This window comes from Oryctolagus cuniculus, chromosome 9 (genome assembly GCF_051225735.1).
Source record: "Oryctolagus cuniculus isolate XC-2025 breed Fujian yellow rabbit chromosome 9, ASM5122573v1, whole genome shotgun sequence".
Lineage (NCBI taxonomy): Eukaryota > Metazoa > Chordata > Mammalia > Lagomorpha > Leporidae > Oryctolagus > Oryctolagus cuniculus.
The window spans coordinates 128,729,711-128,755,508 of record NC_142875.1 but is presented as its reverse complement, the minus strand read 5'-3'; the positions used below and the strand labels follow the sequence as shown (position 1 = coordinate 128,755,508).

The following is a 25,798-nucleotide window of genomic DNA, read 5'->3' as shown; positions in this document are numbered from 1 at the left end:
ACCCAAAACGCATGGTACAGCTTGGTAACCAGCACTGGCCTGGGCGCTGTCAAGGAGAAGCAGGCTCTGTAGCCAAAGAAGCTGAAACGCAGGAGGGGCACCGTCATCTTTAACGCTGAGTGTTCAGAGGCATAACGGGGATACGCGGGTCAGGAGAACAGTCAGAGCTTAGTAAGGCACGATGTGAATCCCAGGACCCAGGACTGACTCTGGCTGGTCGGATAACCACACTTCAGAAACACTGTGGAGCAGGGCTGCTCCCATACCTGAACAAACGGCTGTGCGAATGGACAAGACTGAGACATCTGAAGCCCGGTTAAAGTATTTTTAAAACTTTTCTTCCTAAGAGGAAATTTCAGTTTCCTTGATTCTCGATGCAATCCTGATCTGTTTCATCACAGAGGGGCCGCATCCCACCATCTCGGGGTCCCTCCAGCCAGCTCCCTGTGTTCCCTCCAGAGCCTTCCCACCACCATCTCCCAGCAAGTCAATCACCAAGCTTGCACATTCTCTGAACCAACACACGACGTAGTCCAACAGATTCTAGAAGAATTCTACTACGCCTAGGCTGTTTTCTTATATGTAAGTTATCTTGAATCTGCAAATACAGCCAGTGATGTTTTGTGAATTTTTTATCACACAAGATGCATAATTTCTTTTTTTTGGCATGGGAGGATGGAGTGGGCACTGTACTATGATAGCAAAAGACGTATTTCAATAGTATACTGACAACCTCAGGATGCTGAAGCCTTGAACCAGCACAAGCTTAATGATTGCTTCAAGTCAGAAAATAAAATACAATAGTGCCTCATAATGAAACTGATGGGAGGAGGCAGAAACTAGTATTTGTGTAACTAGCGGGCCTTTGTGAAAAATTTGAACTTATATATAATGTGATATATACACATACATATTTGTATATATATACATACACACACACATAATCACATCTTAAAAACCAAAATCTAGGGGCCAGTGTTGTTGTACAGTGGGTTAACTCAGCACTTGCAATACCAGCATCGCATATCAGAGAGGCCCAGCTGCCCCACTTCTTATCCAGCTCCCTGCTAATGCACCTGAGAGGCAGTACCAGATGGCCCAAGTGCCTGGGTTCCTGCCACCCATGTGGGAGACCTGCATGCACCCTGGCCCAGCCCTGGATGTTGTGGCCATTTGGGAAGTAAACTACAGAATGGAAGCTCTCTTTCTTCTCTCAGTCTCTCTGTGTTTCTCTCTCTTTCTCTCTCTCTCCCTCTCTGCTTTTAAACAAAAATTTAAAAAACTATAATTTAATTTAATTCACAAAGTATTAAAGTCTTTAATTAGCTGCTATGATAAATATTAATCTTGATAATGAAGGTACCTTCTCACACAATACCAAGGGTTAATAAACACTTTTGATATACTTTAGTCACAGAAACAGATTTCTATGGTGATAATATGAAATTTAGTTATTTTAGAAAAACATTCTTTTTCCCTACCTGGACGTGCCTTTTGTTGGTCCAGCCCTCTTGGGCACATAAGCTCTGGAGAAACATCTATTATATGCATCTGAACATATCTGTAGGGAACAGAACTGCCCTAGCCCATGTGGCCAGTGGAGGGCTCCGGAAAGCAGCACTGGTGGTTCCGGTTCAGAAGGAGGAAGTGGAAGGCCAAGTGCTCTCCTCACACTTCATGGTCCTGGGCCGTGCACCCAATACACTCAGCACCCAGGGAAACGAGGACCCACTGGGTGACTTCCAAGACTTCCCCACAGGACCACACCCAACTTTAGGAAGGCAAAGTGTTACCTTGTTGCGAACATCGCTCTCAGGGATGAGAAAGTCGCAGCGTCCTCTTTCAAAGCCTTCAGTTCGTTCCGAAGCTTGGTCATGGTTTCCGTCACCATCGCCTTTTCATTTTCATACTTGTTCTTGAGATTCGCGAGCGCCACCTCGGCTGTCTGCAGCATAAACAGCACGGGGCTTACAAGGTGCATGCCAGGACCACCCGCCCCAAAGACCTCTGCCTATCGCTTCCTTTCTCAAGTGGAAAACAGACTGGTTCAGTTAAATATTATCTAAAAGGCAGAGAGAGAGAGAGACAGAGACAGAGACAGAGAAAGAGATCTTCCATTCACTGGTTCACTCCCCAAATGCCTGCTTTTGTGTGTGTGACAAAGGCCAAAGGAATTGACATCTAGGTCCAGCATCTGCATCTCAAAGTCATCCCAATAACCTTCCAGGTACAGCCCAGGATCTGCACTTCAAATGTCCTGCCCAGATCCTGATGACCTTCCAGGGGGTCCTGCCCCCTCTACCTGATAACCAGCCTCCCTTTAAGGTGGGGCAATGTCAGCCAGGCTTCCCCTGCCTGATAACTTCAGGGGGAATACTCAGAAAGGAACTTTTCATATTTATATCCAACAAGTCCTTTGTTCGGGAAGAGAAGAAGGAGAGGGGGAGGGAAGGCAAGACCCATCCTCTTAAAAACCCCGGCCTAAATGTGAACTGCGCACTCTCAGGTTCTGTCTGGAGAGGCGCCCATCCATTCTTACAGATGTCCCTACCCTAATAAACCTTGCTACTTTGCTTCCAACTACTCTCTGTCTCACGCCTGAATTCTTTCTTGCGTGAAAACAAGGACCCTTTGCTTTTCCGGTAACATGGGGAGTGAACTAGCACATGGAAGATAGATTGATTTCTCTCTCTCTCCCTCTCTCTCTGTGCCTTTCTCTACTTTAAAATAAGTAAATAAATCCTTAAAAAAGAAATTAGCAAGAAAGCATAACTTCCAACTGAAATATGCTAGAATTCAAGTATTTTTGTGTCACTTGCACTCTGAAGGTGTGAAACATTAATAAAAGACACAGATCACTGTAATTTATAACATGAGTATATGAGAAGCCATAAATCCATGCTATATGTCTCAGAAAAAGAACTGAAAAAAAAAAAACCCTATCATTTTCTAAGTCTTTGTATACTACTGGTTCAAAGTCACGAATTACAGTCAAATTGAATTCTTCATAATCTCCATAAAAGCAGAAATTCTGTGACACTGGACGAATTGAATTATTTCTTTTTCCCACATTCTGGGACATGGGAATGTCTGAAGGTCTTGGAATTACTAGTGCTTCAAATCCAGAGCCAGCCTGGCACACAGCAGGAAGTGAGACACACACACACTGAATCAGTGCACAAAACCAGCAAATCTTCAGCAACTGCTTGTCTGAGACACAGCACATGGTATGCATCTGGGATTCAAACCAGACACACAGTTTTTACATAAGGTAGACCAGACATAGAAAAAACATCTAACACCCAATGAAAAAGCCCATCACTAGTGAAAAAGCCCCATCACTGATGGGATTTGCCAGGAAGACCACCCTGGCTTTTAACGTGTCATCTGGTGTCTGGTGTGGATAACTTCAACTTCCTTACACAAACTGCCGAGGTCTGTAGACACAGATGGCTGCCCTGTTTTAATGAACCCAATGGCAGTGTTAGGCAGGAAGTCAGAAATGGAGCCTACGTGTGTACGAGACAGGCCTGAAGACCAGCCCCTACTGCGGAAGCTCCAGAAGCCCAGCACCTTGCACTTCAAGGTCCTGCCCAGACCCTGATGACCTCCCAGGTGGTCCCAGCCCTCCCCCAAAGAAAGCTCCCAGGAGAATTCTCTCCTCAGGACCAAAGGGGTTACCTGATAACATGGGGCAATAAAATCTTCTCAGACACCCTAAGGGAAGACCCCCTACTCTGCTGGGGAGCCAGCAAATCTGGGGAGGAACTTGTTAATTTTTACCCAACACACCCTTCTGCCAGGACTCTCCATCCTTTGTCCTGGAGGAGTGGGGGAGGTGGGTAAACAGACTCCCTTAAAAACCTAGAGAGTCCAACTGGACTGCCTGCTCAGCCCTCTGCCTCTCTGCTGAGCCTCCAGCCTGGCCTCCCCAAACTGCCACAATAGCTGGGACTGGTCCAGCCCAAAGCCAGGAGTCCAGAACTCCACCGGGGTCTCCCATTTAGACAGCAGGGGCCAAGCACTGGACCATCCTCCACTGATTTCTAAGGGACACTGGCAGAGAGCTGGGCAGGAGGTGGAGCACCTGGAATGTGGTTGGTGCTCCAATATGGGATGCAGGCAAGTCCCAAGTACATCACAAGTGCTGCTTTAACATACTGTGGTGTAGTGCTGGCCGCAGCTGTTGAGTTTTTTAAACATTTAGATACATATTCTTTTAGAACAGATCTTTAGTTAAGTTGTGAAAATGCAGTTGCAACAAATAAGCTAAGCCACAGAGTGACATGGTCAGCGTCTAGAGGGAGGACAGGGGCAGATGACAGAGGCTGAGACCTGCCACAGACAAGCTCATTCCCTGCCCGTGAAGTGCCCCAACACCCGGCTTTGCTTGTGCATTCGTTTGCCCACACACAGCACCAACCTTCTTCAGAACCTAGTAACGCAGAGTAGCTGTGACCCGTCAGCACATTGGCTGATGTCTGCACTCACTACGTTCTCCAAAGCCAGCTTTGTAAATAACGTTTTTCTAAAAAAATCAAATTTCCAGCCACAGAGACCTCACAAGCACCCCCTGAAGCCACCACCCTGTTTCATCTCACTGGTTCCTCCTGCCTTCTGGGCTTTCTGTCCCCTTCTTGTCCTTGAGGGACAAACCCAGGTGTGACAGTGTTGGTGACGTCTTTCCTTAGGAAACACAGACAGCTTCCTCTGCAACGTCCCCATAACCTGGACATGGGCACGCGGGACGTCCAACTGCAAGTGTCCGTCTGTATTCCGCCACCCACCACGGCCCAGAGTCCTCTTGCGGAAGGCAGGGGCCATGCATTTGCCTTCTTCGGTTCTTGAGCGGCAGGCACAGATTAGGATATGACATGGGGCTCCATCCACACTTGCTTATTTCGTCAGAAGACACTATCTACCAAAAAAGCCTCAAGTACAACAGAAAGCATGATGGGAATACAGAATGCCTATTTTAACACAGGAAGATTCCCCTTCTCCCCATACCACAGAATTCTCCTCTTGGCCTTCATAAATAGCATTTCACAGTGTCTAAATATAATGCATGACATCTGCTGATACTGATGCTATTTATGGCACATCAGCACCAAAAAACAGACCTAACGTCATTCAAATGTAGGAGGGGTCTTCAACAGGTTCACGGAAGATGCATACGATGGAGACAGTATGCATCAATTTCAATTTTTTACTCCAAGATAAATGCACCTTTTAATTCCATTTTCTCACACACTCTATGAAGTGCTCTCCTGGGACAAATGCATGGCTAGAAACATGTTTTCTTCTCATTTTTTACTGAGACCATGTGGGCTGTGTCTCTAATGTAATGCAAATGCTACCACAAAGTACTGTGCAAAGGAAAACTCAGCTCGGGAGGCTCCCATCTGTTGGAATCCCGACAACATGGTTTATATCCCTCCAAAACCCTGGGCACTTCTGTCCTGTACGCCATTAGCCAATGCCTAGCAGTTTAGTTCTGCATCCCTGGAGAATGCCTGCTCAGCAAGGAGTCTCTCAGGCTTCCTATCCTGCACGTCAGCTTCAGTGCTGGGCTGTGACATTTCAGCCCTCAGGAGGAAGCCTTGACCAAGAGTGCTGCAGGATGGTGCGTCGGGTTATAGAAGAGTCACACTAAGAAATTCCTCTGCTGTGGCCTAAACTGGAATCAGATCCTTAGACTCTACAGTCACCCAAATCACATGTACTTCCTCAGGGTGACAAAACAAAGCTCCGTTTTGATCTTGGAGTTTATATAAAACACGTTCATAGTGCGAGTAATATGACCGCTTGTGGAACAGACCTCCGATTTGTCTCCAGGGACTGAGAACTGGAGATGAGGAGCAGAAAGCTGCCTGGTAGATAGATGACTTCACTACAGTGTGCCCCCCCCCCCCCATGAAGGCAAAAGGAAACCGCGTCTGGATCTGAAGCGACTTCCTTCTCCAGGGAGTAGCAGCTCCAGCCCTCTGCTCACCAGCACCGCCCGCACTTGCACAGGGCCATCTGACGCCTGCTGCTTCTCATTCCGCTGTGCACAGTCCCTCGGCCCCATCCTCAAACCCGTGCTCCAAGGCTATCTTTCAGAGCAATAACCGAACAGGAGTTAACAGTATTTCTCCCATACTTCATAGCACTTCCACCGAGGTTCGACTCAAGGACAGAAAATATGCTCAGACATCAGGGAGCCCAGGAAATCAATCAGGCAGGTTCGTGCTGTAACATTCCTACTCATTCCTCAAAGACAGAGCTATGGTCAGGAAAAACTCCCTATTGCTTAAGCTCTGACTCAGGTAACTTAACATTGCAACTGACCCCAAATTTCAGGTATGTGGCCACTGGTAGAGCTAGGGCTCATATACTCTCACTCCATGTTGCTAACGGGGCTCCACACTGTTTACCTCCTGGGAACAGTCTGCCTCCTTGTGTTTCTCTCTCTCATTCCACCCCACTCTCACCCTCTGACCTGTCATCCCTGAGCCCCTCACTCAATGGTTTATCTACGACTTGTTTCTCTAAGTCTAGGATGAAAGGCATGGCATGCCTTTCCTATCTGGCTATGCATCTTGAACCTGAACAGCCCTCACCCCCTCAACCCCCTCACCCCCTCAACTCCCCACCCCCTGCTCCAAAGCTGGGTCCTGGCTATCAGCTCTCAGACTCCTGCATCGTGTCTGACGGATGCTCTGCTGCGTGCTCCAGCCGCCTGCCAGGGCAGCTGTCTCTCTGGATGGTGCAAGCTGCTACACCAGCCCACACCAGCTCTGGCTTCCACACTTAGCATCACCCAGGCTGCCTATCTACCCCTGCACTTACTCCATCACTGTTCCTCCTTCAACCTTCTCTGCTCTTCCTCCACCAAGCTGGGCACACCTGCTCCTCCTACGTCACCCATCCACTCAGGATAATCACCACATTGAGATGTGGCCCTGGGCCAGGGTCTGCGGTAGCCTCCCACTGCCCCGGAATCGGAACTCTCATCTTGAGCACAGTGGATACTCAGTAGTCACAGGATGGATGTGTTAAGGCAGCTCTGCGGAGCAGGTTACCTGCTTGTTGGCTTTCAACACTGCCCTCAGCGTGGCGATCTGCTCCCGTTTGGTGCTCAGCAGGGACTTGAGCTTGAGGATCTCCTCCATTAAGGCCTCCTTGTCTTTATCAATCATGGGGGCCAGCTCCCGGGCCGCTGCTCTTTGGCGAGAGAGTTGCAAGGACCGGTCCACAGCCTTCTGCAGGTGCTTGATTTGGTCCCGGATGATGGCATTGAGGTTGTAGATGTTCATTGGCTCTTTGCGGATGTCGCTCGTGTCTAATACTGGAGATGAAGGCGGGGCAGTGATGACAGGAGAGATGGTGGGGGTCTTGGTTGGACTGGGTTCTTTGCTGGCCTCTGTGTTGTCTTTTGAAACTGGTTCAGATGAGGTCCTTGTTTCTACGGGGGACGACATGCCCCGCCTGGCCAGTCGTGGCGACAAGAGTCCCCTGGGGTCGTCGGGCCCCTTGAGGCTGCCGCTGCGGGTGACTCTGCTCTGCCTGTAGTAGTCCAGCATGACCCTGTTGGGGGTCTCATTGTTACACAGACACACGTGGTGGTACAGCTGAGCCAGCTCCTCACTGAACGTCACCAGCTCGTCCTGGGCTGTGTTGAGGGTATTGTGATTTTCGTTGGCGACGCTGGTCACCTTCTGCAGCTCCTTCTCCATGTGGGCCATCTTCTCGCCGCTCTCCTTGGTGGTCTTCTCAAGGTTCATCACCTGCTCATCATACATCTGGATCTTGCTCTCGTACTTGGCCTTCTCTTCGGTGTAGTTCTCTACCGATTTGTTGTATTTCTCCTTCAAAGCCTTAATTTCTGCCTTCAAATCGATCACCTCGGTCACCGCCACCCTGTACTTGCACTCGAGGATCTCTAAGCCATTGATGTCCACCTCGTAGTCGTGGGCCTCCTCCCCCGAGTCCCGGCCCTTCTCCCCGTCCAGCTCGGCCCGGAACTCCTTGCTGCTCTGCAGGCCCCTCATGGCGTTCACATGCTCCGTGAGCCGGTGCACCCGCTCGTGCTGCTCCGTCAGCGCCCCCTTCGTGTGCTCCAGCTGTGTCTGCGACTCCTGCAGGTTGGCCAGCAGGATGGCCTTTTCCCGCTCGACCTGCAACAGCGAAAGACAACCTCTGAACGACTTGGTGACCACAACCCACTCACAGCCGGGCAAGGGCACACGTACAACCCCTGCACCGGAGCCAACAGCCCCATTATTTCAAATTAAGCTGCAGTGTGTGTTTTATTTCAGCAGTTCTGGTAAGTCAATCTAAAAATACATCAGTCATAATAGGGTACTTGAGGAGTAGCCAAGCTAGCTGAATGTTTTATGAGGGTGATGAGAAATCTGCTAAACATTCTAATACTGGCATTGTAAGCAAGCTCTGTGAGCACGGACTGCAGGAGTTCTGCTGTTTTTTCCCTTGAAAATTAAAGGAGTTTTCCTCTGAACAGTCTACATACTATTTGACTTATAACATGATTATAGGTAAAATGTTTCCAAAAAGCCCTTCAGTGGGAAAAGGCTGGGGATAAAATTAGATTTAAAAAATGCGCTGTGTCACAGGTTTGTTTTAGATGTAAAAGCGTTATGATAAATGAGGTGATGGCTTTAGAAGTTTGTATGTACTCTGCCAGTTCATTTCTGACGTAAACATTTTCTAAGTCTAAAAGGATAAATACACCAGCACCTCCAAAAAGCATCAAAGAGAGCATCCTTCGTGTGTGATGTCCCATACCCATTTCTGATGGAATCAAGTCAACAGCACCCGAATTTTATATATATTCCATTCCCTCTTCCCAGTCCACCCCCCAACAGAAAAAAAGGAAAGAAGAAGAGAATGATTAGTAAATCACATATAATCTTCTAAAATTCTGTTATTATATTTTCATCTAGTGATTAAGCTCAGAGTACCTTAAGTCACATATGGATTTTGAAGGCTAGGGGCTTAACCTAAGATTCATTGTGCTTTGAATTCATAAATGCAGAGCACTTTAAGGTTTAAAATTGCTATACATTTTAAGTGTTTCTATTTTAATCTCCACTGTGAAGATCTTATCCAAGAGAGACTGGCGGAGTTAATTATAGTCTTCTATAGTGACTAAAGATAGCTGCCTTATTTCACTTCCTACAATCTTCATCTTTTACCTAGAACCAGGTTTTGTTTCTTCAAAGCACGGCTGGTTATTTTGTCAGAAAACCTGAACACGATATTCGTAAACTGTTTAGTACAGGTATACAGTATATATTAACCATTATTATTGTTGTTACCATATCCTACATAAAACAGTTTTCACATTTCACAAAATGTCTATCTTTTCACAAAAATGCTTTTGTTTTAAACTCTTATAGAATGTACAGCAAATTACCACTAATGGCACCTTTTAAAGAAATTATGTTTATTATAGGAAAGGCAGAGAGATAAAGACACAAACAGAGAGAGAGGGGTACGGGGAGTGATGTTTTCTGTTGATTCAGTCCTCAAATGCCCACAACAGCCAGAGCAGAGCCGGGCTGAAGCCAGGCTCCTAGAACTCAATCCCGGGTACTCACGTCAGGGCAGGAACCCAGGCACCCGAGCTGTCACCACTGCCTCCCGGGTCTCTATCAGCGGAAGCTGCAGTCAGGAGCCAGAGCTGCGCACCAAACCCCAATATGGGAACAGCGCACCCCTACTGCTGCAAGCCCAAATGCCCGGCCCTAAAACTGTCTTTCGAAGAGGAGATCCAAACAACACAACTCTTTCTCCATATCCATAAGGATACGACAAAACACATGAATTTTAGTTTTACAGAAATAATATTATTTTCTCATATTACATGTGAAGTCAAATGTACGATGTAATGCTGGAAAAATGCCAAGTGCTTTCTCCTGCTGAGTCCGACTGCCCAGCTGAGTAGAGGCTGCTTATCAAAGGCAGAAACCTCCGCACAGGCATGGAGGACTCCTTTACATAGATCAAGGAATCTAATTAGTTTTTCCAGACAGGATCCACTTATTTTCACTCTAATAAAACTAATTAAGGTACTTGACTGTCACTGGAAAATGTCAATTTTAATCTATTTGAAATAACCAGGTCTTGAGGACAGCAAAATAATCTATCCAATAATATCCTGAAAAATTTCTCCCAGCAAACAAAGGATGACGCTAACTGAGCTGCTCACTCTCAAAGCCTGCCGTCAGGTTTATAGCGACTCTTGGAAGGATAAAACACTTCCCTACTGCATACTGCGCATGTGCTTCTGTGTTATGTGAAAGCTCGCATGTCTGATGCCATTTATTTTTATTTTTATTTTTTTGACAGGCAGAGTGGACAGTGAGTTGGACAGTGAGTGGACAGTGCCGTTGGTTCACCCTCCAATGGCCGCCGCGGCCGGTGGGCTGCGGCCGGCACACCGTGCTGTTCCGATGGCAGGAGCCAGGTGCTTCTCCTGGTCTCCTATGGGGTGCAGGGCCCAAGCACTTGGGCCATCCTCCACTGCACTCCCTGGCCACAGCAGAGAGCTGGCCTGGAAGAGGGGCAACCGGGACAGAATCCGGCCCCCCGACCGGGACTAGAACCTGGTGTGCTGGCGCCACAGGGCGGAGGATTAGCCTAGTGAGCCACGGCGCCGGCCTTCTGATGCAATTTAAAATATTCTTATAATTTATTACATAACCTAGAAAAAATTGTGGGGAATGAGCATTATTTTAAAAATTCATTTTTGTTTATTTGAAAGGCACATAGACAAAGAGAGGGAGAGAGAGACAGAGACAGAAAGACAGATAATCCATTGGTTTACTCCCCAAATGCCTGCCACAGCCAGTGTTGGGCCAGGACAGAAGCAGGAGCCCAGAACTCCAACCGGGTCTCCCAGGGTACGCATTAGCAGAAAGCTAGACCTGAACCCAGGCCCTGTGACATGGGATGCGGGTGTCCCAGACAGTGCCTTGACTGCACTGCAACCCCTGTCCTAGTGTTGTCTTTCAATTCAACTTTTCTACAAACTTGCTGAAGCACCCTCGTTTAGTTCTGTGAAACACCCACTCCCCTTCCTCTGGGAAGGAAAGCATCTCCCAATTCAGACACAGGCGGCCCCTTGCCTCTCCCCATTGTGTCTGTGGTTTATTTCTTGACTGTTTATGAAATGGTACTGGGGATCTTCCTGGCACCTCAAAAACTGGCGGCAGCTTCCCGGACAATAATAACTCCACGGAACATTTTTCACTTGCACCTAATTTCTTCGTTGTCCCCGCTGCTCTTCACAACCTTTCCACAGAGGCGCTACCTCCAGGGTCTGCACAAACTTTGTGAAACATGCATATCATGAAAAACACTATGTCTGCGTTTCCAAGCTTTGACATCAAAATTAACCTTTTAATTCATTTTCCATGAACTTTTTAAGGTACCTGGGAAACCCTGCAAGACGTACTTGACACGACTCTGGGAGGCGCCACGCAAACTGGCGTCCTTAGAAGCTTCTGTGCAGCATTTACCACACTGTCTCTCGCAGGATGCCAGCGTCCCCTGACGCAGGGGACCTGACGTCCTTGTGTCTCTACTTGCAAAGGGGCTGTGGGGCTCCCTGGTTCCCATCTCTTTACAAGCGAGACGCAGGGAAGAGAGCGACTCAGCCAACACTCCCGACAGCCATTGCCCAAGAAAGCAGAGATGGCTTCTTAAAGAACCAGGTTAAGGAAATCCCTAAAGATGGGAAGCATAATTCATGGGCTATCAAGACAGAAAACAGCACATGGCTCAGGCATGCTGCTCTCAAAAGGGCTCTTTTTTAAACAAAAATTTAATCCACAAAAAATTGTGCATATGTGTTGTGTACAACATGATGTTTCTAAATATGTATACAATGCAGAAAGGCTAACTGGAGCTAATTAATAGATGTATTACTTCCACATATTTATTGTTTTTATAAATTTGTTCCCAGGGTCAGTGCTGTGGCATAGTAGGTTCAGCGTACACCAGTATCCCATATGGGCACCAGTTCCTGTCCTGGCTGCTCCTCTTCCTATCCAGCACTCTGCTATGGCCTGGGAAAGCAGTAGAAGATGGCCCTAGTCCTTGGTTCCCTGCACCCTTGTGGGAGACCCAGAAAAAGCTCCTAGCTCCTGGCTCCGGCCTACCCAGCCCTGGCTGTTGCAGACATCTGAACAGTGAATCAGTAGATGGAAGATTTCTCTCTCTCTCTCTCTCTCTCTCTCCACACACACACACACACACACACACTTCTTTCTGTCTCTGCCTTTCAAATAAATGAGCAAATCTTTAAAAAATGAGAGAGAGAGAGAGAGAGAGACAGACAGACAGACAAAGTCTATCCACTGGTTAACCCACTGCACCACAACATTGACTCCACGAATAACTGTTTTTAAGATTTATTTATTTGAAAGGCAGAATGACAGAGAGAGAGAGAAAGAGACAAAAGACAGATGGATGAAGATCTTATATCTGCTGCTGGTTTACTATCCAAATAGTCCCAATATCCAGGACTATACCTGGCTGAAGCCAGGAGCCTCAAATTCCATCCAGGTCTCCCACTAGGGTGGCAGGGAACCAAGGACTTGGGTAGTCATCTGCTGCCTTTTCAGGCACATTAGCAGGAAGCTGAGTAGAAAGCAGAGGAGCCAGGACCTGAACCAGCACTCTGATGTGGGATGCGGGTGTCCCAAGTGGTGGCTTAACCTGCTGGGCCACAAGCATCTCCACTTTTTTATAAATGTTTATTTTTCTTTTTATTATTTTTTAGAATATTTATTTGAAAGGTAGAGTTACACAGACAGAGATCTTTTGCTTGCTGGTTTATTCCCCAAATGGTCCCAGTAGCCAGGTCTGGGCCAGGCTGAAGCCAGGAGTCAGGAGCTTCTTCTCAGTCTCCCACCTGGGTGGCAGGGGTCCAGGAACTTGGGCCATCTGCTACTGCTTTCCCAGATGCGTTAGCATGGAGTTGGACTGGAAGTGGAGCAGCCGGGACTGGGACTGGCGCCCATACGGGATGCTGGCGCTGTGGGCTGCAGCTTGACCCGCGACGCCACAGTGCCAGTCCCTATTTATTTACCTAAAAGGCAGAGCCACAAAGGGGGAGATCTTTCAGCCAGTGGTTTACCCCCTATATGTCTGCAGCAGCAAGGTCTAGGTCAGGCTAAAGCAGGAGCCTGAACTCCATCTGGGTCTCCCATGTGAGCGGCAGGGGTCCAAGCACATGAACTATTACCTGCTGCTTCCCAGGATGCACTGGCAGAAAGCTGGACTGGAAGAGGAGGAGCCCAAACTCAAACCAGCACTCCAGTCTGGGATGTAGGTGTCCCAAGCAGCTGCTTCACCCACTTTATCACAATGCCTGCCCCACAATGCACTGTTATTAACTACTGCCCTACAATGCATTGATTACCGCCATCGCCAGACAACAGATCTCTTGAACTTATTATTCCTCCTGTCCAGCAAGGGGGTCCTTCTTAATCACAAGATGATTTTCAGTTCTGCATGCTGCCTGGCAGAGGGCATCATAGCAACAGCCCTGCCCATCACCATCTTCACAGTGCCAACACCAACCTGGCGCAGGAGCCGGCACACGGCCTTCACTCAGACGTGGTGCTTGGGGCTCCAGTCATCAGACACCCTAAGAGCACAGGGGATGGTGAAAATACAAACCTTCGCATCCCAGGTGTGCTGAGCAATGCGAAAGGAGGAGCTGCCCACCAGCACAGCAGGTGCTATACCTGCAGGAGCCATGCTTTCAAAATGCAGAGAGGTCCAAGCAAGGTCCTTCGGAAGTCACTTGGTGGCAATCTGCAGATTCTGCAGAATCTCGGATTCTCAGGTAGCACAAGGGCATCTGCGTGGCCTGCGTGGAGCCTCATTTTTCTCTCCGTGTGAATACGCACATGTTGCACTACATGAATGTTAGCATCCCAGGATCCCTGGGGCCACATCTGACTCCAGGCGGGACCTCACAACAGAGTTGCCTTTCTACATTCTGAAGATTTAACTCCAAATTCCAAAACTCACCTGGCCCAAGTGTTTCCAACCGCCATATTCCAGTGCCTGCTACCAGCCCCTCTTGAGGTCGCCTGGAATAGTGGGGCTGGCAGGAGACATCACTCGTGACTCACATACTGTCACATCCCAGCCAAGTGTCATCAGCATCAGAGCCAATTACAGTAATCACAGGCAATGTCTCCTGTGATGCGCTTACCATCTTTCCCTCTACAAATGAAACCCGAGGGGATGTACAGCTAAGCGGAAACTCAGACTGTAAAGAAACAATGCATGAGAAGAAATGTTTTCTGGGACTACGACCCAACACTCTGAAATATATTTTTAGGAAGAGTTGATATGCTGTTTTTAAAAATGCTGATTATAAGATAAGTGATTACTTTATTCAAACAAACAAAAAACAACAACTAGAAGTCAGTGTTGCTGCCTTAATGCTATTTAATCTGGAGCACAGACTCTTTGGAATATATCTAGCATGTCAAACTTTCTCAAGAGGAACTATCTTTTCTATTTCTACCAAGCTGTTGTGTTAGCGTGTGCTGAGCAAACAGGATATGAAGATATTACTTACATAGAACTGTACTTTCCAGCCAAGGGAGTCTGTATGAAATTCATTGTTTTTAGAGATTTATTTTATTGACAAGTAGAGCAACAGAGGGGGAAGGAGAAGTTCCATCTGCTGGTTCATTCTGCAAAGGCCCACAATGGTCAGGGATGGGCCAGGAACTCCATCAGGGTCTCTCACGTGAGTGGCAGGGGCCCAAGCACTGGGGCCATCCTCTGCTGTCTTTCCAAGTGCAACAGCAGGCAGCTGGACTGGAAGCAGAGCAAGCAGGAATCTTGCTTGGATAAGGGAACTCTGGTATGGGATACAGGTGACACGGGCAGCAGCTTAACCCTGCTGTGTCAAACCCCAGCTCCATGAGATTAATTTTCTTTCTCTGGGTGTACCCTTTCATCTTGACTCAAATCAAATACTGCAAAAATGTGTTCTCTTTCAGTAGCCACAGCCTTGGGCGTGTGCGGTGCAGGATATGCTAACTTTTGATACGCTAATAAAGGCAAACAAGTTAACAAATGGACTTCCCTGGCTCTCTAATCTCTTCCTACATCTGCCAATTTAATTTTTCAGTCATCTTTTCTTTGGAGGCAGAGAATCACAGCTCTGTTCACCATAAAAATGAGAGACTGCCATGTTCTTAACAAGCCTCTAATTATCAGCTATACATGAAGACCTGGGAGCAGGGGCAGGGAATCCTTTTCCTGCCAAGGGCCATTTGGATAGTTCTAACATCATTCATGGGCCACACAAAAGGATCAACTTCAAAATGAGCCTGCTATAGATTTACTGAATTTCAAGTCCTGTCTGTGGTGGCTTTGGCAAGGCCAGACCAAATGATCTCACCATCCTTACATGGCCAACGGACCTTAAGTCCACTAACCCCGTCTTGGAGGCTAAGAATGAGACTGACAATGAAGCCTCCAATTTCATCACTTAGGGAACTCGCGAACCCCTGGCTCAGAACATCGAGGAAGAGTCCAGCAGTGCACGGTACAAAGAAGCCGCCGGTGCTGGCACTGAAGCTGCTGCTACTCCCCCAGAACTTCCATCAGCACCAGGCCCAGGCAGGTAGGAGCAGGGATCAAGAATGCAAACAGGAAATCCTTCCACAGGGACGCAAGGCTAAAGGTCAGGACCCTTCCCAAGTCCTTTCTTTTGAAGATGCTCAACATGTAGGGCGTAGCTCATGTTTCACATTTCCGCCTGTTCTGCATTCTTAAATCATATGACATCCGGACTAATTTGTATACAGAAAGCCCTTTGTGTCCTTCAAGGCCTTAAGTATTGTGGTGAAATGGAACCATTCAGTGGAAGCTAAGGGTGTGGGAGTTGCGGGGCGGGGTGGAGGGCAGTCATGGCAAATGCACTTTCTGATATCTCACTCACTGTGTATAAAGCCATTGACAACTTCTGTCAGAAACACGTCAAGGCGCTGTCATTTTTCACACCTGACTGCAAGCTCATTTGCGGTTCTAAAATATTCATTTCTTATGGTGACACAAATGACAGGTTCCTCTTCATCACCCCTCCCATCACGTTGTCCTAAAATATTGCACTCTGGAAGCTTCTGGCTGAGTATGCAGTATGTAAGGAGGCACTGCGGAGCAAAACATGAGACCGGCCACCCCATCCTGCCCACGCGAGGCGCCCACCTGCATGAGGAGCAAAACATGAGACTGGCCACCCCATCCTGCCCCACGCGAGGCGCCCACCTGCATGAGGAGCAAAACATGAGACCGGGCACCCCATCCTGCCCCACGCGAGGCACCCACCTGCATGAGCTGCTGCTTCAGCTTCTGGATCTCGGAGACGTTCAGCTCGCTGAACAGGTCCGAGACGGGGTGCAGGGGCTCCCCTTTGCGCAGGGCGGGCGGCCGGTAGTCTCCGTTCAGCTTCACCAGGGGCCCGTGGATGTGGCCGTTCATCTTGTCGTCGTTGTTGGGCTCGCTCCCGTCCTCGGCAAACTTGAGCCCGTCCACGGAGAGGCTGACGTGGTTGTCGCCGAGGCTGATGTACTGCGACAGCTCCTTGCGCAGGCTGTTCTTCTGCTCCCGCTCGTTCTTGAGGGTCTCCAGGGCCTCCTCCAGCTGGTGCTCCGCGATCTCCTTCAGCCGGGTGGCGTCCTCCAGCTGGCTGTTGAGCAGCACAGTCTCCTCCTCGAACCGCTTGATCTCATGCTTCAGGCCTTCGTACTCCACCTGAATCAGATAGGACAAGGAAGATTCACACAGCTAAACTTTAGGTCCCACCAATCTGCCTTGAAACCCACCAGTGGACTTAACCATTAAAACTAACAGTGCTCGTCTACAAAACAGATCATGAAGGCGCACTGTGCACCTTTCAAGTGATACAGTAACTTACACACATATACATATGTATACATAAGCATACATACATGTATCTACCCATGTATATGTACCTTACCATGCATATGTAACTTACACACATATACATATGCACACATAAACATACATACATGTATCTATCCATGCATATGTAACTTACCATGCATATGTAACTTACCCATGTATACAGTAACTTACACACATATACATATGTATACATAACATACATACATGTATCTATCCATGCATATGTAACTTACCCATGCATACAGTAACTTATGCACATATACATATGTATAAACATACACATACATATGTACATACTTATGTAAAAACATACATACATGTATCTACCCATGTATAGCATGCATGCATAGAAGCAGATATAATGCAACATAAAGACATATGATTCATGATACAAATATATGGAACACACACATGTAATTGAATTCTTAGCAAGATGAACAAGATGTCTGTTCCCCTTGGGATTTCTTTTATAGGTTTCCATGGTCACAAGGGGGCAATGTCTGCCTAACAAGGCAGGGATGTTTTTGGTAATCATGTGTCAGACTATTCACACTCCAGGCAAAGTTTTTACGGTCATCATTAGTTCCTTTCATTTGGTTACTCAGTAAAACGGGTTAGAGGGTAAGATGAGAAAGAAAAGAAAATGTGTACATGCTAAAGCATAGATTCTGGGAGAACAATTACAAGGCATCCAGTAACAGACCACGTCTATATTAGCATCAACACAATGAGTCTGTTCACACACTCTCCTGGGCAAGAAAGCACACAGGTGGCGGGGACCTGGCTTCTGAGCCCACCCACCTGCCTGCCTCAGGGCTCCTCCACGTCCCTGTCACAGGCGACCTCTCAATCAACTTTTCACCTCCACAACTACCCCGTCTTCTCGGTACAGAAAGTAGTTATTCACCTAAGCATCCCTATGAGTGCTCCAGTGCTCCTTCCTCAAGCTTAAAACAGAATTCTGTTCATCAGTATGCCTTTGCTGGATAACAGAATACTGTGACCAAAAAATAAACCAGAAAAAATAATAAGTCCTCGTGATAGCAGATGCAAAGATAAACTGGGTTTAGTTTTATATGTATTTTATTTTAACATTTATTGGATTTATCTGAAAGGCAAAGTGACAAAGAGACAGAGAATGAGACCTTCTATCTGCTGGTTCACTTTCCTAATGGTCACAATAGCCAGGGATGGACCAGGCTAAAGTCAGGAGCCTGGGACTTCATCCGGGTCTCCCGTCTGGGTGGCAGGGGCCATCTTCCTCTGCTTCCCCAGGTGCATGAGCAGGGAGCTGGGTGGGAAGCAGAGCAGGCAGGGCTCACACTGGCGCTCGATGTAGGATGGCAGTGTCACAGGCAGCAGCTGAGCCCTCTGTGCCACAATGCTGGCCACTGTATTTACCTCCCCATTTATAGCAGTTTGAACTTGAATTTTAAAGAAAAAGATCTTAAAAACTGAAGAACAGGAATCATAGGCCACCAGCACTTTTGCTTATTTCAACTGCTCTCCTATTCTTTGTACAACCTCACGTAATCGCTTACCTGGAAAAGGTTAGGGTACAGGGCGAGTTGGGATGGGGGTTTGGCTGGAGTGGCAGAGACCCGAGTGAGGGTGTCCTGGTCAAGATCAGGGAAGGGTCTGGGGGAAGAGGTCCTGGGCCAGGAGGGAGTCCTGTTCTCTGAGGTCACCCGGGGACCAGGCTCCTCCTATGCCACTCCCTCCTCCGGCCACATGCTGAGGCTGATCGCCTGTCCACGGTCTAGGAACAGTAGGGCTCCACCCTGTCCATCACGAAGCACCTGCACCAGGACTGCGTGCCCAGCCAGTGGCTTGGCAGGAGGGAGTCTGGACATCAGCAGGGCCCTTCCTGCTTGGGGAGGGAGAAGCAGGGGGTGCCCCACAGTGGTTATGGAATGCCAGCTGGGAACTGCTCAGGGCAACTCAGGCTGAGTCCCACACCCGGTTCCTTTTAGCCTGGCTGAAATTCCGGCAAAGTCATCTTCTCATGATCTCTCCCTTCCTGGTACCACGTGGGACACGCTCTCTCCGGCCTTCCTCAGTCTCTGAGCAGCTCTCTGGCTGTGCCCCAGATGACGTCACCGCTTACGTCTGCAGGCATTAATTCAGTTTGCACAGCAGACCTACATTCTATATCTGTGGGAAGCTAATGGCCTACACCAGACGTTGTTAAATGTTACTACAACTCTGGAACAGTCCCAGTCCACCACCTATTTTCATCAGCAAAGTTTATTTATTTATTTATTTCAAAGACAGAGTTAAACAGAGAGGTGGAGACAGAGAGAGGTCTTCCATCTGCTGGTTCACTCCCCAAATGGTCGAAATTGCCGGAGCTAAGCCGATCCGAAGCCAGGAGCCAGGAGCTTCTTTCAGGTTTCCCACACAGATGCAGGGGCCCAAGGACTTGGGCCATCCTCTGCTGCTTTCCCAGGCACGTTAGCAGGGAGCTGGATCAGAAGTGAAGCAGCCCGGACTTGAGCCAGTGCCCATATGGGATGCCAGTGCTGCAGGCCAGAGATTTACCTGCTGCGCCACAGCGCAGGCCCCATAAATAAAGTTATATTGGAACACAGTCACACTTACTCCTTTAGAGATCACCTCTCGGTGCTTTTCACATTACAAGAACAAAGGGAGGCGGCAAGCACTGTGGTATAGCAGGTAAAGCTGCTGCCTGCAGTGGCAGCATACCACATGGGCGCCGGTTCAAGTCCAGGCTGCTCTACTTCTGAACCAGATCTCTGCTATGGCCTGGGAAAGCAGAAAATGGCCCAAGTCCTTGAGACCCTGTACCCATGTGGGAGGCTTCAGATCAGATCAGCTCCAGCCGTTGTGGCCATTTGGGGATTGAGCCAGTGGATGGGAGATCTCTCTCTGCCTCTGCCTCTCTGTAAACCTGCCTTTCAAATAAATAAATCATTTTTTAAAAGATTTATTTATTTATTTATTTGAAAGTCCAAGTTACAGAGAGAGAGAGAGAAAGTCTTCCATCTGCTGGTTCACTCTCCATTTGTTCGTAATAGTTGGAGCTGTGCCAGTTTGAAGCCAGGAGCCAGGAGCTTCTTCTGGGTCTCCCACATGAGTTCAGGGGCCAAGGACTTGGATCATCTTCTACTGTTCTCCCAGGTCATAGCAGAGAGCTGGATCGGAAGTGGAACAGCTGGGATTCGAACCTGTGCCCATATGGGATGCCAGCTGCAGGCAGTGGCTTTACCTGCTATAGCACAGTGCCAGCCCCAATAAATAAATCTTAAAAAAAAGGGGGGGGGGTTTCTGTAAGAGAGACTAGCTGGCCTGCAAGACCTACAGTATTTACTGTTTGGTCCTTTTTGGCAAAAGTTTGCTAACCCTTGACCTAGACTTGGGGATATTATTTTCCACTGTAGAGCTTTTAAACTGTGATCTTTATTCAGCTGATGGCCTAGAATTCCTCTAAGACTTGATCTCTGGCTGCCTGGGCAGCTTCCCTGGCCCGTGGTACAGGCACCTGCTGTTCATCTCACTACTCCACCTTGCTCAGCCTTGGGCTGGGGCTGGCCTCTGGGAAACGCACAAGTGTTAAGACCTAAGTCAAGAACCTACTGCAGAGGCCGGTGCTGTGGCATGGTAAGTAAAGCCGCTGCCTGCAGTGCTGGCATCCCATATGGGCACCAGTTCGAGTCCTGGCTGCTTGCTCTACTTCTAATCCAGCTCTCTGCTTTGAGCCTGGGAAAGTAGTAGAAGATGCCCCAAGTCCTAGGGCCCCTGCACCCCCATTAGAATACCTGGAGGAAGCTCCTGGCTTCGGATCGGCGCAGCTCCGGCTGTTGCAGCCAACTGGGGAGTGAACCAGCAGATGGAAGACCTCTCTCTGCCTCTGCTCTCTCGCTGCAGACTGTGAACTCCTTGTTGACTAAGGCACAGCGCCCAGACCTCACTGGGATTCCTTCTGTAGCTTCACAGTTGGGCAGCTTTGCCTTTACCTGCACGATGACTGGGACTGGGCACCATGATCTCCACAGAGCCCAGCGAACCTAAAGGCCTTAATCTGGCCTTGTGCTGCTAACCCTGACACCACGAATTTGTTATCTGCCTTCCCACAGGGAATACATACTTTGTTTTTAAAAAAACATCTGGCCTGAGCCAGCGCTGTGGCATAGTGGGTAAAGCCATCACCTGCAGGGCCAGCATGCCATATGGGCGCCGGTTTGAGTCCCAGCTGCTCCACTTCTGATCCAGCTCTCTGCTGTGGCCTGGGAGAGCAGTAGAAGATGGCCCAAGTCCTTGGGCTCCTGCACTCGTGGGCGAGACCTAGAAGAAGCTCCTGGCTCCTGGCTTCGGATTAGTGCAGCTCCATCCGTTGCGGCCAATTGCGGAGTGAACTAGCTGATGGAATCTCAATCAATCAATCAATCTCTCTCTCTCTCTCTCTCTCTCTCTCTCTCTCCCCTTCTCTCTCTGCCTCTCCTTCTCTCTTTGTGTAACTTTGACTTTCAAATAAATAAATAAATCTTTTTTAAAAAATTTAAAAACTATCTGGTAGCCAGTGTAGTGTTATAATAGGTAAAATCACGGCCTACAGTGCTAGCTAGCATCCCATAAGAATGCTGGTTCGATACCCGGTGCTCCACTTTCGATCCAGCTCCCTGCTAATGCACCTGAGAAAGCAGTAGAAGATGGCACAAGTCCTTGGGCCCCTGTACCCAAGTGGGAGACTCCGAAGAAGCTCCTGGCTCCTGGCTTCAGCCTGGCCCAGCACTGGCTGTTGCGGGCATTTAGAGAGAGAACCAGCAGATGGAAGATCTCTGTCTCTGTATCTCTCTGACTTTGCCTTTAAATAAAAAAATAAATGGCTGTTGCGGGCATTTAGAGAGAGAACCAGCAGATGGAAGATCTCTGTCTCTGTATCTCTCTGACTTTGCCTTTAAATAAAAAAATAAATGGCTGTTGCGGGCATTTAGAGAGAGAACCAGCAGATGGAAGATCTCTGTCTCTGTATCTCTCTGACTTTGCCTTTAAATAAAAAAATAAATCTTTTTTAAAAAATTTGGTTTCCTGAAACAGTGCTTAAAGGAAATAAAACTGAATTGAAAGCACTCCCAGGTCTCTGAGGACGGTACCTGACACAGAAACACGGCCCTGGAGGGAATGTTCTTCAGAACAGAAACAGGATTCAACTGTTCATTTTAACAAGAGCTTTCAGTGCTCAGAGAGCAAGGACTGAATGGCGCTGAGAGAATCAGCTCCATGCGTGAGATGTGACGGACACGAGTTTATTACTTCTTCCCTGCTCTCACCATCATGTCTCCAACAACTCAAACAAACACAAATTCCTGCCCTGTGTGCAGACACTGGGGCTGGGCAGCCGTCCTGCAGAGTCAAGCAGTACTGGGCCGAGACACTAGCAGGTGGTGCCTGGGGGTACTGCCTGCTCCTGGGGGCTGCGACCCAGCTGACCCCCCGACCCTTTGCTGGGCCTCCCTCTCGAAAGCTCGGCCATGAACTGGATCTCTTGTGCCCAGTTCCCTCCACGCAAAATCCAGCTCCTGCAGCTCCATCAAGGCAGCCAACCCTTAACCTCTTTCACTCGGATGTCATCAGGCCCCAGTAACTCCCCCTCAGCAGGAAGCTCCTCGGAGCCCCCGTCTTCCTGTGGATGACTCCAGCCAACCCGCAGCTACAGATGAACGCAGCAAGCCATGCAGGAGGCACGAGGGTGAGGTCTGTCCCACAAGACCCCAACCACAAAGACTCCAACTCCAACGCCAGCCTCTATTCTGAGAGCTTCCCAGGAACTCCAGGACCTGATCAAATAAGGCACAGCCAGCCTGGGCCTGGACCCCAGAGGGCCCCATTTGCCAACACAAAGCAAACACTGGCGCCTATCACTGACCAATCAGTGGAAGGCCATGGGCACTGTGGACCAACCGGAGACCTGCTCACCAGCTACTCACCCACTCCCCACCCCTGGGAGCTGAGCAGTAGCTGCCTGACTCCCTGCCGTGCACATCACAAAAGCAGCACCTGCCTTCTCCCAGCACCCGGCATCAGGGTATCAGCGGCTGGCCAGCTGTGCAGCAGGCACATGGACGCAGTTTCCCAAGAGTTCTAGAACCTGACCACCCTTCCCCTGAAATCTCCCTTTCGGAGACATCACTGTAGGAGATTTGGCAACAGCTTCCTTCGACTGATGGGTTTTTCTGGTGGTTTCTTGGGAAACTCAGCGTTGACTTCTTTCTACACTGCTTTCAGATATTTCAACTTGAAAAACTACAAAGGTGTAGACTATGTGTAGGTTAGGCTTGATTTTATTTTGGATACAGAACCACACCTGCACACAGAGGAACATGATTAAACTTTCTTTCTTTTTTTTTTTTTTTTTTTTTTTTTTTTTGACAAGCAGAGTGGACAGTGAGAGAGAGAGACAGAGAGAAAGGTCTTCCTTATGCCGTTGGTTCACCCTCCAATGGCCGCCGCGGCTGACGCGCTGCGACCGGCACACCACGCTGATCTGAAGGCAGGAGCCAGGTGCTTCTCCTGGTCTCCCATGGGGTGCAGGGCCCAAGGACTTAGGCCATCCTCCACTGTACTCCCTGGCCACAGCAGAAAGCTGGCCTGGCCTGGAAGAGGGGCAACCGGGACAGACTCCGGCGCCCCGACCGGGACTAGAACCCGGTGTGCCGGCGCCGCAAGGCGGAGGATTAGCCTGTTGAGCCACAGCGCCGGCTATGATTAAACTTTCAAATGCAGCTCATTAATGCTAATACTCCCTGAGTGTAATATTTTACACTCAGGATTACAAATAAGAATTGTAGAGTTGATTATAAATTTTTAGTTTCCTCTCTAAATTGAGCTGTGAATGTAAGAGAAAGAAAGTAGCTGCTTCATTCCTGCAGCAAGTATGTATTTAATGCCTACTACAGTATTACATCTTAGTGGAAGGAGGCAGAGAACAAATGCATTAACAGACACTAGAGGGAGTAAGAGATGCTCAGTAGACAACAGTTAGTTAAAAATCACCAGCAAATCGTGACCCAAAAAGGGAAACGTCCAAAGGAGGAAGAAAAAAAAAAAAAAAAAATATCTCTCCACCAAGCATCTGGTAAACCTGATAGCTCTGCTGTCTAGAAACACAACACCAGGCTGGAGGAACATCCACCTGGGGGGGGGGGGAGTGGCAGCGAGAAGGACTGAAGATTGCAGGGGGCCATGGAGTCAGCTGGGGAGAGCAGATTCCACCCTGCAGCTGGCTCCTGGGGAACAGGACCTTTCAATGAACCTGCGCTGTGGGCAAGGAGACACCTACTGAGTGTAAGAGGAGGGAGCTTTGTGTCTTAGGGCCTCTCCCTGCAGGTAACACCTAGCCTGGGAGTGAAACGCATCGCCCTTTTCATCAGTGACAATCAAGTCTGCTAGCAATCAAGTGATGTGATTGACAGCCACGCATAAATCTTCGTATAAACCTGAGGCAATGGGTGAGCCCACCCTGTACAAATGGATGAAACCAGGGACCGAACTCAGGCACAGGCGGCTCAGGCGCCTGGCAGGTTGTTTCCAGGTGTAAACCCTCAGTGTGACCAGCTGGACAGATGTCAGCCTGATTCTCTACGTAGATTCTGATGACTTCAGCTGACACGTACAAAGTGACATTCAGACACACTTGGGGATGAATGCCAGCCATTGTCTTCTTAAAAAGATCCGTGGTGTTTGTACGTAAAATATTACACTTAATGCACACTAAGTAGAGAGTTTGTGATGGATGCCCAACTCTGTAAATAAAGGCCAGCGGCGGGGGAAGACAGTGTTCTGTAACCGGGAGAGTCTTACAGGGCAGTCTCTTGTCAGGGGCTAAGCCAGAGTGGCCCTCTGTACAGAAAGCGATTTGGAATTAATTAGGCAGTGACATTACCATTTGACATTTAGAAAATAAAATTAAGGAGTTGTATAAATTTCCCCTGTTGAAAACAAAACCACCTTGGAGTTAACCATCGGATTCCCAGGTAGTGATGACAGCCCTCCGCCAGGCTGAAGGGAGGGATCCCCGCCGAGGGGCTTCTGGGGTCTTGAAGGCTCCCCCCACGGCTGTCCTCCAAGGACACCTGAGAGCTAACAGCAGCCTGGCCCTCTAGCACAGTCACTGTCTCCCAGGCGGGGTCCTGCCTGTGCAGACAGCAGCTAGGACCCCAGGAAGGGAGGCCCACTTTATATTTAAACCTGCTCAGGTCCTCAAGTTCTCCACCAGTGACTCATAAAACAAGCCAGAAAAAAACACCCTACTTATTTTAGGAAATGTCTGGGGAGTGCATTTTTTAAAATCCCTCTCTGTGTAAATGTCTCCACTGTGAGCTCATCCACCGAATCCAGATCTCGACCTGCGATGCCCCCGCGGCTGCGGGCTCTCGGCTGCCGGCATTCCCAGCGCTCAGTGCGAGAGGGTAAGGACGAGGGAGAACCACACAGGGGCATTCTGTTAGCTTTTATTTTATTAATTAATTGGGGGATAAGCTGAAACTGCCCTCTGCTCTGGTACTGGGCACCGTGACCCTTCTCCTGGGCCCTGAGCCCCCTGTTAGACACCTGCCCCTTCCCCTGGGCCCTGAGCCCCCCTACTAGACACCGTGCCCCTTCCCCTGGGCTCTGGCCCCCCTACTAGACACCGTGCTCCTTCCCTTGGGCCCTGACCCCCCAACTCCAAACCCAGTGTAAATGGCAGAGATTAGAAAATCAAAGTGTGACTATCAATACTTGGATTTTTTTCCCTAGACTTTTCCTGTTTCTGTTAACCCTTGGACCTAACAAACCTGTGCTTTGGATGCAGATACTGAGTTGGGAA

At 48.7% G+C, this 25,798-nt stretch overlaps 1 protein-coding gene across 12 annotated transcripts in view; it reads right to left on the bottom strand.

The window, feature by feature from the left end:
- The window catches only part of BICD1 (BICD cargo adaptor 1), a 215,956-nt gene that overhangs the window by 35,172 nt on the left and 154,986 nt on the right, over positions 1-25,798 (bottom strand). For all 12 annotated transcript variants that reach the window (XR_016213039.1, XR_016213040.1, XR_016213041.1 and 9 more), the window contains exons 4-6: positions 16,372-16,797; positions 7,065-8,159; positions 1,794-1,945 (exon numbers count right to left, since the gene is read on the bottom strand). Coding sequence is in view for 8 of the 12 variants with exons in the window: in XM_089303972.1 (XP_089160098.1) it covers positions 1,794-1,945; positions 7,065-8,159; positions 16,372-16,797 (1,673 nt within the window). In the remaining 4 variants the exon portion in view is untranslated. The remainder of the gene's footprint in view (positions 1-1,793; positions 1,946-7,064; positions 8,160-16,371; positions 16,798-25,798) is intronic.